The following is a 16,789-nucleotide window of genomic DNA, read 5'->3' on the forward strand; positions in this document are numbered from 1 at the left end:
CTCAGGAATTCTGGGAGTTGACGTCCACGAGTCATAAAAGAGCCAAGGTTGACTACCCCTGATCTAGCAAATATTTTTAATTTTGCAAACCCCTGAGAGACTCCTAAGGTCCTTGGAACAGACTTAAGAGACACCAATTTAGATCAGGGTTTTTCAACCTCGGCAACTTTAAGATACTGGTTGAGGAATTCTGGGAGTTGAAGTCCATCCATCTTAAAGTTGTCAAGGTTGAAAAAAAATAATTTTAGACTATGGGAAAGACAGACTCTGCTCTGGAAAGATATGGATGGCCCCAAGATGGGGGCCAAGTATGCTCCCTTGTGGAAGTCACATAGATTTCTGAAGTCCAAATCTGGTATATCATGTAATAATTCCCTGGTGATTAGGGTTGTTTTCTTCACGACCAGAGTTGTTTTATGCAAGTTTGGATGATAGTAACATCTCACTGACTTTGGAACAAGTCTTAAACAGAAAATTTGCACCATGTGCACATTGACCTTTTGCTTTGGTAAAAATCATTTTCTAGCTGATTTATGTTTCTGAATTGTTAGATTACACCTTCTTTCTATGTCCTTGGTCTTGAAATGTCTAGCCAGTGAAGAAGCGGTTTTGTGTCCCCTGATACTTCAACTTTTGCTTTCCACCCTAGAGAGATCTCAGTGCTAAGCAACGCTGCTTAAATGGGTTTCCAGTGGCAGCAGCCTAATGCTGCCTAGTATCAGCAGATGACTTCTTCTGAGCAGCCTGACCAACCATCTTGCAGGCTGGAGGTGACAACATCTGAAATGGGAGAAAGTTGTTTTTTTTCTATTCCACAAGTGCCTGACTTTGAAAAACACAGACAGCCACCGCTTTCTTCTGTTTTGATGCATCTCTGTTTTTGACCAAAACATTCATGTGAAGTCTAGGTTTATTGTGTATAAAAAAAAACCTAGCTAGTTCAGATCGACTCCTTTCAGCTAGTCTTCAATTTATGATATTTTGTTTAGCGACCGTTCGAAGTTACACTTACGACCGTTGCAGCAGCATCATAGACACATGATCAAAATTCAGATGCTTGACAACTGGCTCATATTTATCACAGCTGCAGTGTCTTGTGGTCATGTGATCACCTTTAGCAACCTTCTGACAAGCAAAATCAATGGGGAAGCCAGATTCAGTTTACAACCATGTTACTAACAATTACAGTGATTCATTTAACAACTGTGGCAAGAAATATGAATGGGGCAAAACTCAAGTTAATAATTGTCTCACTTCGCAACAGAAATTTGAGGTTCAATTGTGACCATAACTCGAGGACTACCTGTATTCATTGCTATAATGAGAACTTGTTAAATAAATACAAGGGAAACTCATTCTGGTCCTCCCTAACAGTGTAATTCTACTCAAAGTCCAGTTTTATGTACTTCAATATGGCCTACATTCAGGAACCCGGGGAATACTGGATCCCAAGCTAAATGTAATGAACGGTTTTAGAAGGGAACTTTAGAAGGGAATACACAGACAACTTTGGTTCATTCCTTTAAAATATTCTTAAATACAGGCTTAGAGAAAAATATGTATATCATGTTTAGAATATACAGAACTTCAATTCTAATGAATCAGGCATCAGTCTAGAAACCAAGAAACTAAGTTCTGGTCCTGCTTTCGGCATAAAAGCTGGCTGGATAACTTTGGGTAGGGTTGCCAGGTGTCCACTATTTGAGCGGACAGTCCGCTTTTTTCACATTATGTTCACTATTTTTTTCCACAAAATAGTCATTTTTTTTATTCAAAAGCTTTATGATGAAATGGTACGTAATCTAAAGCTGTACAGTTTACTTTTTTTACTACTTAACCCCCCCCCCCCCGCTTGTCCACTATTTTTTGGAAGCAGACCTGGCAACCCTAACTTTGGGCCAGTCACTCTCTCTCAGCCTAACCCACCTCACACTGTTGCTGTGGTGGGGAAAATAGGAGGAAGAAGCATTAGGTATGTTTGACACCCTGAGTTATTTATAACAACAATAAAAGAGAAATAAAGAAGAAATCTCCTAACAGTGAGAGCAATCAACCATTGGAACAGGTTGCCTTCAGATGTTGTGGGTGCTCCACAATACCTTCCCCGTGTCCTCCAAAGGTCTCACACTACAATTCCCATTAGACTGGGACTGCAAAAGCCACCAAATTAGGAAGGTATAACTCAGTGTTTCTCAACCTTGCTGTGGAATTCTGGGAGTTGAAGTCCACATGCCTTAAAATTGTCAAAGTTGAGAAACACTAACTAGTGTTTTTCAACCTTGGCCTTTAAGAGGTGTAAACTACAACTCTCAGAATTCAACTCCCCACGACTGGGAAATTCTGGGTGTTCCACACATCTTAAACGGGATCGAGGTTTAAAAAAAAACACCGCTTAACATAAAGCCGCCTAAAGAAGGCTTCGACTACCAACTAGTGGCCATGAATTTAAATTACACGACCCTGAAGGAAAACGGGGAAAAAGGAAACGCAGGGCTTCCTCTGCTAACTGGCGTGCTTTGATGATGCAACTTAGAGCAGAGAAACGAAACTGGGCTTTGTTTTGATCAGAAAACCAGCCGCTCCGTCTCGGCTTGGAGAGTGGTTTAACGTTAGGCGTGCGGACCCCTTCGAGGCTGCAGGTATTCCCGGCGCTCGGCAGTGACGTCACGGCAGGTAAGCATGGCATTCGGAAGAGGGAACAGGGAAGGCTCCTTAGGAACTTCTCTGTCTCTGATGATCGTTATAGGAATCCAAGGCCAGGTCAGAGGGCAAAGGGCAGAGGTCAGCTCCTAAGCTGTCCCGGGGGGATTCGGAGCCAGGACCTTGGGGTTCTTTGTTTGGGGCTAAAGTGAGATTTAGGGTTGCCAGGTCTGCTTCCAAAAAATAGCGGACAAGCGGGGGGGGGTTAAGTAAAAAAAAAAAGTAGTACAGCTTTAGATTACGTACCATTTCATCATAAAGCTTTTGAATAAAAAAAATGTCCACTATTTTGTGAAAAAAATAGTGAACATAATGTGAAAAAAGTGGACTGTCCACTCAAATAGTGGACACCTGGCAACCCTAGTGAGATTGGATCTCAGCAAATGTATTGGGGGAGTAATATTATGAGATTTGATGTTAGCAATTCTGTTTTATGTTTTATAATTGTTGCTGTGAGGCACCTAGGGTTATTTGGGGATAGGATGGGCAATGGATGGATTGATGGAGGGATGGATGGAAGGAAGGAAGGAAGGAAGGAAGGAAGGAAGGAAGGAAGAGTTTCACTGAGAAAGTGACTGTTGAGAGGGAAAGAATTCAATTATTGTGTTTATTGCTGATTAAAAGGGTTTGTTCCTCATTTAATACTGAAGATATTTGAAGAAAGACTGAGCCTGAAAGGAAAAGGAGAGGCTGGACAGAGACTGTTATTTGATTTGTACCCTGCTATGTTTATTTCTGCATTGATTCGATTTATATGGCCACCGATCTCACATACAGGACTCGTGTGTGTGTGTGTGTGTGTGTGTGTGTGTGTGTTACAGAATTAAAATACAAAAAAATATCTAAAATTACCAAAATCATAACAACGACAACAAAACTATTCAAACAATAAAAACTGTTACAAAGCCACACAAAAAAAAAACATAATCTGCAAGAAACTTTAAGGATAAGCAACAAGAATCAGCCAAGAATTATGGGCCAGTGACAAAGCGGCTATATTCACATTATGCTCATAAACTGGTTATGGATTAATCTATACTCTGGCTTGTTCAATATACCAAACAAGAAGGTAACTAAATGATCTGTTTTAATCTAATATACTAAGCCACAAAAATCTAACCAAGTGAATGCTAACCAAGCTCAGGAAGTTGTGTCAGTGTATATAATGGGTCTTTTATCTAACTTGTTTAAGTGTCATGTGAATACAGCCAGGGGACTGTTAATCCCCAAAATACTAAATAAGGCTGAGAAGAGCCTCTGTTAAAAACCCCAAGGAACTATTTGGTCATTAGGAACTGTGCTGCTTAGGTTGACTAAAGAGTCTAACTCATATCTTAGATACCACATGGAAGTTACTGTAAAAGGACAGCTATCCTAGTACAAAACTTGGCTGACCAAATGATCCTCACTTTCTAATTAAAGACTGGCCCTTGAAAACACCCCAATCTTAGACTCATGTTAATAACTAATAAAGTAGCTGAAAATGAATTTGATCCTGGGGATTTGGATGTCCAGATGATAATTCTTTGTCTTGTCTCTTTGCCTATAATGTAAGGCCAACAATACTGGTCAACCTTATAGAATTGTCAGAAGGCTGACACAGAGAAAATGCATGAAGCACAAAGCAAAACAATTAACTTTGTAAATTAGATACTAAAGGTTCTTGTATTATTATCAATAACACAGATAGTCCTCAACTTACGACCACAATTGAGCCCAACGTTTCTGAGATATTTGTTAAGTGAGTTTTGCCCCATTTTATGACCTTTTTTGCCATGGTTTTTAAGTGAACCACTGCAGTTGTTAAGTGAGTAACACGGTTGCTAAATGAGTCTGGCTTCCCCATTGACTTTACTTGTCAAGACCGTCACAAAAGGGGACCCCAGGACCCAGGGACACTGCAACCATCTTAAATATGAATCAGTTGCCAAGTGCCCGAATTTTGATCACATGACCATGGGGATGCCGCAACGGTGAAAGCGGTCATAAGTCACTTTTTTCAGTGCCGTTGTAATTTTGAACTGTTATAAGTTGAGGACTACTTGTAATGTCAAATATTGGGTTGGACTGAGTCTTAAAAGTTCCTTTTTGACCTTGGCCTCAAACCCAGAGGAGCACTGGGGACAGTTTCTCAGCTGTATATTCTGAAGGCAGAAGTTTCATGCTCAAATTCTTTTTGTTATTAGACACAAACACTTATGAAGCCCACAGCCAGTTCCAGGTCTTTCAGCCAAGAGGATGATGCGGATGAATGCAAAGTCAAGCAACCAAGGAGGGATTTCAAGGCACCCCTTACTTTGCCGGTTACTCCCCATCTGTACGATGCCCCTTTTCCCTTTTACCGGCGGCCAGCTGAAATGGGACGCTTTTCCCTAGACGCCAAGCGGGGCTTCCATGGAGATGCTCGTCAGCTGCGCTACTATGCCCCGCCCCTTTCCGAAGGCCCCTCCCCTGGATTTGACTTGCGGGATGGCTACCGCGACCGCTATGTGCAGCGGGATGACAGCATCCGTGAAGGCCTGGAGAACCTGCTGAAATGGATTGTGCAGAACCGGAAGCAGTTACAGACTGAGGACAAAGGGTGAGAAAGAGTTAGAGCAGGGGTCCCCAACTTGTGGGCCGTTGCCCGGTAATGGGCCGTGGCCTGCTGGCCACTGGGCCACGGGACAGACTGGCCAATGCACACGTGTGTGTGTGCGCATACCCCCTCACTTGCGCTAGCGCCACGACTGCGGGGCAAAAAAACAGGATGCTGCACCACGGGGCGTAAAAACGGGCTGCCGCTGAGTTTTGCGTGAAAAAGGGACGCCACCGCGCCTCGGGGTGTGAAAACAGGATGCCACCGCCGCGCCGCTGGATTCTAACACAATAGCAACAGCACTTAGACTTATATACCACTTCCCAGTGCTTTACATCCCTCTCTAAGAGGTTTACAGACTTGGCATATTGCCCCCAACAATCGTCCTCATTTTACTGACCTCGGACGAATGGAAGTTTGAGTCAACTTTGAGCCGGTCAGGATCGAACTGCTGGTAGTTGGCAGAATTAGCCTGCAATACTGCATTCTGTGCCACCATGACTCATACCCATGTTTCCCCGAAAATAAGACCGGGTCTTATATTAATTTTTGCTCCAAAAGACGCAATAGGGCTTATTTTCTGGTTAGGGCTTATTTTCGGGGAAGTAAGGTAATAAATGCGTCCGTCTGGCTAACGATCTTAACTGGGGCTTATTTTGGGGGGTAGAGCTTATATTAGGAGCATCCTGAAAAATCATGCTTGGGCTTATTTTCCGGTTAGGTCTTATTTTGGGGGACACAGGGTGTTAGACATCTGGCAATGACATTGCTGATTGTCAAGTGTCTGCTGCCCATCTTTAACTGCCAATTCCTGCGAATGAACCGGAGCTGTTCAGTATGCAAAGACTACACTTATTACTCAGTTTGCTGTAGTGGTTAAGATACCAGGCTAGAAAACCAGGAGACTGTGAGTTCTAGTCTTCCTTTAGGCATGAAGCCAGCTAAATCACCATGGGCCAGTCCTCTCTCTCTCTCTCTCTCTCTGTCCTATGAAGAAGAAGGCAAGGGCAAACTACTTCTGAAATCTTGCCAAGAAAATTGTAGAGACTAGTTTTAAGCAATTCCTAGAGGTGAACACTGACTCAAAGGCATACTCAGAAAGAGTTCCCTTGCTTTGGCTCTACTGGGATTTAGACAGACCTAGTTTCTTATCTTAAAATGGTTGGTTATTCAAATTTTCTCTCCTTCCTTCCTTCCTTCCTTCCTTCCTTCCTTCCTTCCTTCCTTCCTTCCTTCCTCCCTCCCTCCCTCCCTCCCTCCCTCTCTCTCTCTCTCTCTCTCTCTCTCCCCCCCCCTTTCTTTCTCTCCTCCTCTCTTTCTCTTTCTGTCTCCCTCTCCCCCGCAGAAAGCTCCTGAATGCTGACTTTGTGACTTGGCGGGGGCATTTCACCAAAGTGCTGACCACCCCATACGAGAACCGAGAGGGATGGTTGCTGGCGGTCACTCTCTTCCGAGGGACTTTGTACATTAGCGAGTTTGAAACGGAGGCTGCCCGCAAAGAGCGGGAGCAACGCTCAGAAATGCTGAAGGAGCTCACGTACATGGGATACAAATTTGAGCAATATATGTGTGCTGGTAAGGTTTCCGGAGAGCTCCCAGCTCTGATTTGAAAGCCAGGTCTTAGGGGCAATGCTCAGTTTCCCCCCCACCCATAGTTCCTGAACTGAGCTGGTGGCTGCTCTCTTTTCCAGAATGTTTGAATTATTAGGAATGATGCAGACAAAGGAGGAGGAGAGCCATGTTTGTCTGTGGTAGCCAAAATCACAAAAAATCTGGGAGACACTTTTGGGGAAATGGATATTAATCAGTTAATCCAGCTAATGATTGACTGAATGGCTGCAATGCTACTTTTAGTTTAGTTGACACTACAGGTAGTCCTTGATTCTTGACCTTTGAATTAGTGACTGTTCAAAGTTACAACGCTGCTGAAAAAAATCCGGTCCTCACACTTATAATTGGTCCTTGCACTTACGGCCGTCCTACTAATCCCACGTTCACATGATTTCAATTCGGGCGCCTGACATCCGGCTCACATTTACGACCGACTGTGGTGTCTCGTGGTGGTGGTGGTGATCCCGATTTGCAACTTTTTTTTTGCAAATTTCCAGCAAGAAATATCCAAAAGAATGGGTTTGCACTTAGGACTGTAGGATTCATTTAATGACCATGGTAAGTCGCTTAACGACTATCCTAAAAATGGTTCTAAAACCATGTCTGACTCATGACAGAAATTCCAGCCCCAATTGTGTTAGTAAGTTGAGGACTGTCTATACCAGGGGTAGGCAACCTTGGCTCTTTTATGACTTGTGGACTTTAATACCCAGAATTCCTGAGCCAGCCATGCTGAGGGGAAAGGGAGAGGTTTCCAAGCTGAGCCATTGAAGTCCACGAGTCATAAAAGAGCCAAGGATGCTTACCCGTGGTCTATACAGTTACTTGAACTTCCAGGAAGTGCCCAAATTTCTCATTCTTCTCCAGATTCTCCAGATGGGATTCCTGATCCAACAGGAGTAGTGAATACAAATGAAGCTTTCTGCACCGTGATTCGGTCCCGCCTGGGAAGTCACTCACTTCTCTTCTCCGGAGAGGTAGATTGCACTGATCCCCGAAGCCCTTCGCCGCAGCCCCCTACTTGCTACGTGGAGCTGAAGACTAGCAAAGTCATGCACAGCCCTGCTCAGAGGAGAAGTTTTTACAGGTGAGGAAGGAGCAGTCGAAATTGCGTTGGTACTGGCTGAGGAATTCTGGGAGTTGAAGTCCACAAGTCTTAAAAGTTGCCAAGTGTGAAGACCCCCATCTTAAAGAAACAAAGCCCTTTCCAGCTTACTGGGTGGGGTTCCCTTAAATGCAGGTTTGCCTTCGTTAATAGTCATCTGTCTTTTTTTCTTTTCAGGCACAAGCTAATCAAGTGGTGGGCCCAGTCTTTTCTTCCAGGGGTATCCCGGATTGTGGCAGGGTATCGGGGGCCGGATGGCTCAGTTGTGGGGCTGGAAACTTTTGAGACTATGAAAATATTCAAACTCATTCGGGTAAGTTTAACTCTGGGACAAGGCCAGGCCCCTTTGGCGCCTCATCAGGGAACCCCCTCGACGGGATCCAAGATGGCCGCTGCAGCCACACAGTTGACACCAGGCCACTTTTAAAAAAAATATGTCTTGCACTCCCCTGAATTGCAAGTTGCCTGATGCAAATCTTATACAGATAGTCCTCGACTTACCACAGTTCATTTAGTGCAGGGGTAGTCAACCTTGGCTCTTTTATGACTCGTGGACTTCAACTCCCAGAATTCCTGAGCCAGCTAAGTTAAGCTGGCTCAGGAATTCTGGGAGTTGAAGTCCACGAGTCATAAAAGAGCCAAGGTTGACTACCCCTGATTTAGTGGTTCGTTCGAAGTTACAATAGCATTGAAAAAAGTGACCGATGATCATTTTGCACACTTGCGACCGTTGCAGCATCCACCTGATCACATGGTTTCCATTCGGATGCTTGGCAACTGGTTCATATTTATGACGGTTGCAGCGCCCGGGATCATGTGATCCCCTTTTGCGACCTTCTGACAGGCAAAGTCAGTGGGGAAGCCAGATACACTTAACAACTGTGTTACTAATTTACTTCTTTTAAGGGCTGGCAATGAAAAGATATATACTGTACTTGGTTGTGTATATGCCTCAAAACAGCTGGGTTTATTTCTAAGTTACAATTTCTTCACTACTCCGACAGGACGATCCAGGCTGTTGGAAGCCAGCTGTGTGTATGAATTTCTGTGCTGCTTTTCTAGCCTTTTTGAAGACGGTGGTGACGGAAGACAATCCAAAGTGAGTAGTTGTAATTTTGGCTCACCTGGCAGAAAGCCACGATCATTCAATAGTTGACTAGGCCAAGAAATGGAGCCCGACGACCTCTGGAAGTTGCTAAATGGTAACTCCTAGCAGCCACAACTGGTGTGGCCAACAACTAGAAATGCTAGAAGTTGGACTTCAGCACCATCTGGAAGGGGATAGGTTCTCCATCCTTGCACGGCTTAGGAGAGAGATGTCTCCTCTTCGGTTCCCAAGCATTGGCAACAGTGAGGTGTCACAAGCTAATCATTAAAAGAGACAGACCAGCAATCCTAGGTTTTGCAATCATGGTGATGGACGATGGGAATTATTTCTGAGGGAACTGAACGTTTGCTGCCCTGATCTCAAAAGTTCACTTTCATTTGTCTGAAATGGTATATAGGGTTTCCTGCCTGAGCAGGGGGTTGGACTAGATGACCTCCAAGGTCCCTTCCAACATCATCATCATTATTATTATTACTACTACTACTACTACTATTACTACTACTACTATTACTATTATTAAATGTAAAAAAGATGTTGAGACTCTAGAAAGAGTACAGAGAAGAGCAACAAAGATGATTAGGGGACTAGAGGCTAAATAGGAACGGCTGCTGGAATTGGGTATGTCTAGTTTAACGAAGAGAAGGACGAGGGGGGACATGATAGCAGTGTTCCAATATCTCAGAGGCTGCCACAAAGAAGAGGGAGTCAAGCTAGTCTCCAAAGTGCCTGAAGGCAGGACAAGAAGCAATGGGTGGAAACTAACCAAAGAGAGAAGCAACCTAGAACTAAGGAGAAACTTTCTGACAGTTAGAACAATTAATCAGTGGAAAAATCTGCCTTCAGAAGTAGTGAGTGCTCTAACACTGGAAGTTTTTAAGAAGAGACTGGACAGCCATTTGTCTGAAATGGTGTAGGGCAGTGATGGCGAACCTTTTAGAGACCGAGTGCCCACATTGCAACCCAAAACCCACTTATGTATCGCCAGGTGCCGGGTGGATGTGGGCGGGCGCAGCTACAGTGGGCTTGGCAGACTGGGTGGGTGTGGTCACTGGATGGGTGTGGCTGCAGTAGTCATGGCAGATTGGGTGGGCATGGTCGGGGTGGGCATGGCCACCTTGTTGCTTATGGGGAGGGACACCTGTGGGAGCTGGGCAGGTTGGGGGAGGTCCAGGGGGTCTCTGGCGGGTGGGATTCTGGGCTCCCCAATGGTGGCTCCAGGCTGGCTGGCCTTTTAGAGACCACGTGTGCTGGGGCGATGGTGCGTGCCCACAGAGAGGGCTCCGTCTGCTGCCTCTGGCATGCGTGCCATGGGTTCGCCACCACTGGTATAGGGTTTCCTGCCTGAGCAGGGGGTTGGACTAGATGACTTCCAAGGTCCCTTCCCAATATTATTATTATTATTATTATTATTATTATTATTATTATTATTATTATTATTATTATTAATAATAATAATAATAATAATAATAATAATAATAATAATAATAATTTTCTTTTTCTTCTTTTTCTTCTCCTTCTCCTTCTCCTTCTTCTTTTTCCTCTCTTCCAGGTTGGTTCATCTCTTTGCCTGGAACCCAGGGCACCCGGTTTCCTTCACAGTGCATCAGGATTCTCAGTACCGTTTCCTGCCTGACTGGTACGTGGAGGCTCTGAGTGCAGAGAAGCCCCCCACATCATGACTCCCGGATTGATGCACTGGAAGTCAAGCTGGTTTTGGGTCAAGAAACCGCTGGGTGGTAGACAGAAACAGGTACCAAGAAGTCAGTTACCTGCTACTTGGAGAACGGGAAGACGGCACGATGGCACTGCTGTGATAACAAAGGAAGGAAAAACCAACTGCCCCTGCATTGTCTTCTGTTGGTTGCTTCTGCAGCATGTTCTTTCTCATGTCATCTGTGGTTTACAAACAATAAAGGAGGGAGCAAAAGTGTAACTATGAACTAAGAGTGTCCTTTGGTTGATTGAAGCCTAATTGAAGTCAAGTAAGATGGTTTGAGCTCTGCATGTGCCTCAGCCAGTTGTGGGTAATTTAGCATAATATCCATAATTGGAACATATTTAATACGATGTATGAATTGAATCAGCCATTAGACCAGGGGGGTCAAACTCAATTTCATTGAGGGCCGCATCAACATTGCGGTTGCCCTTGGGGGGGTCGGGGTGTGTGTGGCCAGAGTGGGTGCAGCCTATTGGGTGGGCGTGGATGGAGTGGGTGTGGCCTACTGGGTGGGCGTGGCCAGCTCTACATCGTTCGTGTCAAGGGTGCCTGTGGGGGCCTGGGAGGAGTGGGACAGGGTCTCTGGCAGAAGGGGGTGGGACCAGGGCAAGTGCCAAGGCATGGTCCACTGGAGGAGCCTCACTGTTCCTCTTAGGACATGCGGGGGGGAGGGCTGGATGGTGGTGCAGGCTGTGGGGAGCCCTGGGCAACAGAGATCAAATATATTTGCTGGCCACTTCCAGGCAATGGTGCCTTTCTTCATTCCTCACAAAGGGTGACACCTCTCCAGCATGCACCCAGGGGGTGGGGCCGATGCGGCAGGGGCTGGTTCCTCGCTGTTTCCAGACGGCCTTGTGGAGCTAAGACTGAATGCGTTTCAGCATAGATGGCCACCACAAAATTGTACATGGGCTCCCGGCAGGCCTGGGCCAGGGCCGAGGCAGCGGGGGCCATTCCTTCACTGTTTCCAGGATGGCTTCGCGGGCCACATGAAACCACTTCGCGGGCCGCATCCGGCCCCCCGGGCCTTGTGTTTGACATGTCTGCATTAGACACGCAGACATAAACTACATTTACGTCCATTCAAAAGAGAGAATAAAAAGTTGAGAAGGAAACAAAAAGACCAGAACACATCCTCTCCAGCAATCAATACAAAGATAAGCAGACCTGAGTGCTGCATGATGGGGTGAGCTCCTGTTTTTGCTCCACCTAGCAGTTTGAAAGCATGCAAATGTGAGTAGAAATGTCTTTGGACAATGCTGGCTCCCTCAGCTAAGAAAGAGAGATGAGTATCGCCCGCTAGAGGCAATACTGGACAGGGGGAACAACTGGACAGGGGAAAGCTTGACTTTTTACTGTAAGCTGGCTGGGGAATTCTGGGAGTAGAAGTCCACATGTCTTAAAAGTTGCTAAGTTTGAGAAATATTGGATTAGATCAGGGGTCCCCAACCTATGGGCTCTGACCCACTACTGCGCTGTGGCCTACTGGCCACCGGGCCGTGGGACAGACTTGCCAGTGCGTGCATCACCCCCACTCACGCTAGCACCCACGGACCCATTTGCACCTGCATGCAGAGCTAGCAGTGGCAGCTAGCGCCTGCGTGCCAGCACAAATGGGGCCACTAGCGTACCCAGGTTGCACAGCCCGTTTGCACATGTGCACGGGCTAGCAGCGGTGGGGGCTAGCACCTGTGTGTGCATGCGCATACGGAGGCCGCTAGCCCCATGCGGGTTTTGTGGCCCATTTGTGCATGCGCACGGGGGCTACCCCTGTGTGCACATGGGACTGCTAGCGCTATGCGGGTTATGTGGCCTGTTTGCGCATGTTCATGTTCTGCCTGGGATCATCTAAAATTTCAGTCCCTTCTCACAGGTATTTTCATTAAGCCAGATCCCCTCTTCCTGCTTCCCCCTCCTATATCTGTGCATGTGATGTTTTGTCTCAGTGCAGAACTATGGGATTTTTTGGGCCCTGTTGCTACGGGAAAAAAAATACCAGCTAACTAGCAGCTTTTGGCCAAACACAGAATCCAACGTGATCAGCAAAAAGAGGCCAGCAAACTGGAGAGAAGATGGAACATCTTTCCTTCGAACAAAGGAGGCGTCAACCTGTTTGGGCCACCTTTTTTACTACGTGAAGACAGGCCCCTTGTTTGGCACAAGGACGCAATTTTTTATTGTTTACATCTGCAGATGCATTGCAAAACCTCTTAGAGGTCAGAATAAGGGAGGGAGAACTTTCCAGGATGGCAAAAAAAGGATCCCGTCCAGCTAGCATCTCCCCTCACTGGGTGTAGAGGCTAGCGGCAAAGACAATGTCTCTCTTGATCATGTTGGAGGCGGCCTCCATCTTGGCGTGCAGGGTCGGCTCCCCCGTCACCCGGGCAGCGTTGCGCATCTCGCGACAGGTTTCATCCAGCCGCTGAATGCAGCGGACGATGATGCCTTCCTGCACGTCTGTCAGGTGGGCGATCTCGGCGAAGGGCTGAGGAGGACAGAGACGAAAATGGAAGGCCTCGGATCTCAGGACTGAGGCGCACCTTCTTTGTCAGAACTGCCACCTCACGCCTGACGTCCGGTACCAAGTCTGCCATGAACCCTGGGGGGGGGAGGGGGAGGGGGAGAGGGAGGGGGAGTGCTTGGGGGGGGGAAATGGAAAGTTACAAAAAGTGAAGGTGCCTCTCCAAGACGGTGGTTCGAGGTCACCTTGCTATGAGGAAAATGCAGCTGCGAGCCAGGCTAAAATCAGAGTGTGGCCATTTCAAAAATATCTTCTTGGAGATTGATAGGACGATGAGTGTGTGTGTGTGTGTGTGTGTGTGGCAGAATGGGAAATGTCCAATAGCAATAGCAATAAGACTTATATACCGCTTTGTAGTGCTTTACAGCCCTCTCTTAGTCTAAGCCAGTGATGGCGAACCTTTTAGAGACCGAGTGCCCAAACTGCCACCCAAACCCCACTTATTTATCGCCGGGTGCCAGGTGGGCGTGGCCCACTGGGTGGGCGTGGCTGTGGTGGTCATGGCAGACTGGACGGGTGTGGCCACCTCGATGTTGCTCGTGGGGAGGGATGCCTGTGGGGGCTGGGCAGGGTTGGGGGAGATCCAGGGGGTCTTTGGCAGGTGGGGCGGTGGGCAGGAGGCTCGTCCTGCGGAGTGAGGCGAGGCAGGGCGGGGGTGCCACTGTCGCAGGGCAAGGCGAGGCAGGGGCCGGGGCGGCTGCTGCCTGACACCATTGACCCCCGCACACAGAGGCAAGTGAGCGCATGGAGGTCAACAGTGTCCGTCAGCAGCCACAGCCTGCCGGCCCCTCAACCGGCGCACTCTGGGGCTTCGCAGCACGCCCCCAGCAGTTCAGAGAAGCCGCCTCTGAGCTGGACAGACAGCCGACAGCTCAGGAGGCGATGCAGTGGGTCGTGCCCGGGAAAAAGAGAGCATGTGAGGCCAGGGGGGGAGGGGGGAAGGGAAACCAGCCATGCTGGGATGCATCTGGCCACGTGGGACCTCGGCGAGTTAGCGGGCGGCTGGTTGAAGAAGGACAGTTGCCTCTTCACAGAGAGGGCTCTGAGTGCCGCCTCTGGCACGCGTGCCATAGGTTCGCCACCACTGGTCTAAGCGATTTACAGAATCAGCATATTGCATCCCCAACAATCTGGGTCCTCATTTTACTGTCCCCGGAAGGATGGAAGGGCTGAGTCAACCTTGAGACGGTCAGGATCGAACTGCTGACAGTGCGCAGAAAGTCCGAGTGACAGGTCTTGCTTAATGACTTTGCAGGGAAGGGACCTATCAACCACCACTTTCTGGTCGTCAGGAAAGCTACTCAGTAATCCATTGGATGGTCCACAGGCAGTCATCCCTTTTCTGTTACCTCGTCCTTTGGGTTCCCCAACTTGTCTCATTGTTTTTTGGTTATCTCACTGTCCCAAATGGTCAACCCATAAAAAAAGAAGAAGCTATCCTGCTCCCCCCAGCTCTGCAAAGAGAGAAGCTGTTTGTCTGTCTTAGGGTAGGAGAGGGAAAGACGGTCCCGGTGGGATAAGCCAACCGGGAAGGTAAGGGGTGGAGCCTTCATCCTTACCATGCCACGGGCCCACTCATAAACCACCTCCACCAGCCCGAATTTGTACTGCTCCACAAAATCCTCGACCGATTCTTGCAGGCCGCACTTGCGTTGCAGCAGGGCGATCTGTTCGGCTACGGAACGGATGTGCTCTATGCCCTGAAGGACGAAGAGGGAGAGAGAGGCTGGGGGGTGGGGTCCATCGAGGAGACACGGACCTAAATGGCAGCTCAGGTCTACCCCTAGGTCCCACTTCCCTCCCATCTTCCACTACCCACTCACCTTCTGAAGAACAGAGGGCAGCTGGGGCTCCACCTGGGTGCGGACCTGGCACACCGTGCAGCTCAGCAAGGCCACAATCTCCTCAGGTCGCAGGTCGGTCAGGGCATTGTCCAGAAGCAGCTGCGTCAGGAGCAGCTCATGGTTGCTGATCTGACGGGCCACGCTGCCCTTGAGCTCCACGGCTCCTCCTTCGTTGATGTAGCCCAGGGAACGCAAGACCTGAGGTGAGCAGAAGCGGAGACTAAAAAAAAACACCCAACGAGCTCTACCTCTGACCAGGGAAGAAAGAAGAACACTCTCCCTTTGACGATTCCACGAAATTGACTTCACCCTGGGGACATGCTGTAGAAATAGCACTAATGCTCAGATTTATATACCGCTGCACGGCCCTCTCTAAGCGGTTTTACAGAATCAGCATATTGTCTCCCCAAAAACAATCTGGGTCCTCATTTTACCAACGTCGGAAGGATGGAAAGCTGAGTCAACTTTGAGCCGGTCAGGATTGAACTCGTGGCAGTCAGCAGAGTTAGCCTGCAATGCTGCATTCCAACCACTGCACCACCATGGCTCAACTTCAACTTCTAAGTTGAAGCTGAAGTTGAATGCTGTACCAGCATCAATAGCCATTTCCTACCCAAGCAAGTGGAGCCCCAGGCTGTAGGTTCAGAGGAAGGCAGAAGAGATGGAGAGTTGGCTAGGGAAAATGAGGCAGGGAGGGGCAAAATTCAAGACCAAAAAAAAAGACCATTGAAAACACGCAATCCTCTTTGCTAAAATGTGACCTCTGCTCTCTCTCTCTCCACAAATAATACAAGCATTTTGGTTGGCGCCCGGCTCAACCAAATAGCCTGGCTTGGAATCTTTTGGGGTCGAGAAGCCCCACTGAACATTTTGGGAGAAGGAGAAGGCTGCAGGAAGTCAAATGTCCATAAAATATTAGCAAAAACTAGAATTTTTATATTTTGTTGGAGACAAGGTTGTAGGGCTCAGACTTGCTTCTGTTTCTCTTAACGAAAATGATACAGAAATGATACTCCTTGACTGATGACCACAATAAAGGCCGGAAAATTTGTTATGCGGTGCAGTCTTTAAGTGTGACATCACAGGACAGCAACTTGCAACCTTCCCTTCAGACTTCCCCATTGACTTTGCTTACGAGAAGCCAGCTGGGAAGGACACAAATGGCGATCACGTGATCGCAGGACACTGAGCGTCGCAAATGCACAAGCTGCCAAGCGCCTGAATCATGACCGTGTGACTTTGGGGATGCCGCGATGGTCATAAGTGCGAGGATGGGTTGTAAGTCCCTTATTTCAGTGCCGTCATAACTTTGAACAGTGGCTAAATGAACGGTCACAACACAAGAACTACCTGCATGAAGCCCATTGGTTGTTGTTGTTAGTTGCGAAGTCATGACCGACCCATCGCGACCCCATGGACAACGTTCCTCCAGGCCTTCCTGTCCTCTACCATCTTCTGGAGTCCATTTAAGCTCACGCCTACTGCTTCAGTGACTCCATCCAGCCACCTCATTCTCTGTTGTCCCCTTCTTCTATTGCCCTCCATCTTTCCCAGCATTAGGCTCTTCTCCAGTGAGTCCTTCCTTCTCATTAGGTGGCCAAAGTA

General features: G+C 47.6%; 2 protein-coding genes across 2 annotated transcripts in view; one reads left to right on the forward strand and one right to left on the reverse strand.

Moving 5' to 3' along the window:
• The first annotated feature begins 2,713 nt into the window (after positions 1 to 2,713).
• Positions 2,714 to 11,039, forward strand: DXO (decapping exoribonuclease). The gene is made up of 7 exons (XM_015827620.1): positions 2,714 to 2,760; positions 4,887 to 5,281; positions 6,624 to 6,853; positions 7,757 to 7,976; positions 8,172 to 8,307; positions 8,999 to 9,093; positions 10,652 to 11,039. The coding sequence occupies exons 1-7, from the start codon at positions 2,734 to 2,736 to the stop codon at positions 10,779 to 10,781; spliced, it is 1,233 nt and encodes a 410-aa protein (XP_015683106.1). The 5' UTR covers positions 2,714 to 2,733; the 3' UTR covers positions 10,782 to 11,039.
• A 1,953-nt stretch (positions 11,040 to 12,992) lies between these two features.
• SKIV2L (Ski2 like RNA helicase) overlaps positions 12,993 to 16,789 on the reverse strand; it is a 52,886-nt gene continuing 49,089 nt past the window's right edge. Inside the window, exons 26-28 of the mRNA XM_015827619.1 lie at positions 15,164 to 15,382; positions 14,900 to 15,040; positions 12,993 to 13,304 (exon numbers count right to left, since the gene is read on the reverse strand). Coding sequence (XP_015683105.1) covers positions 13,104 to 13,304; positions 14,900 to 15,040; positions 15,164 to 15,382 — 561 coding nt within the window. The 3' untranslated portion in view covers positions 12,993 to 13,103. The remainder of the gene's footprint in view (positions 13,305 to 14,899; positions 15,041 to 15,163; positions 15,383 to 16,789) is intronic.

The sequence above is a fragment of the Protobothrops mucrosquamatus genome, unplaced genomic scaffold, assembly GCF_001527695.2.
Source record: "Protobothrops mucrosquamatus isolate PMUCROS unplaced genomic scaffold, P.Mucros_1.0 scaffold3820, whole genome shotgun sequence".
Lineage (NCBI taxonomy): Eukaryota > Metazoa > Chordata > Lepidosauria > Squamata > Viperidae > Protobothrops > Protobothrops mucrosquamatus.

Excerpts from the sequence above, each read along its gene's own strand:
- DXO (XM_015827620.1), top strand. The coding sequence starts at position 2,734 with ATGATCGTTATAGGAATCCAAGGCCAG. Across the intron at positions 7,977-8,171 it reads CAGAGGAGAAGTTTTTACAG|GCACAAGCTAATCAAGTGGT; the intron begins GTGAGGAAGGAG and ends TTTTCTTTTCAG. Across the intron at positions 9,094-10,651 it reads GTGACGGAAGACAATCCAAA|GTTGGTTCATCTCTTTGCCT; the intron begins GTGAGTAGTTGT and ends CCTCTCTTCCAG.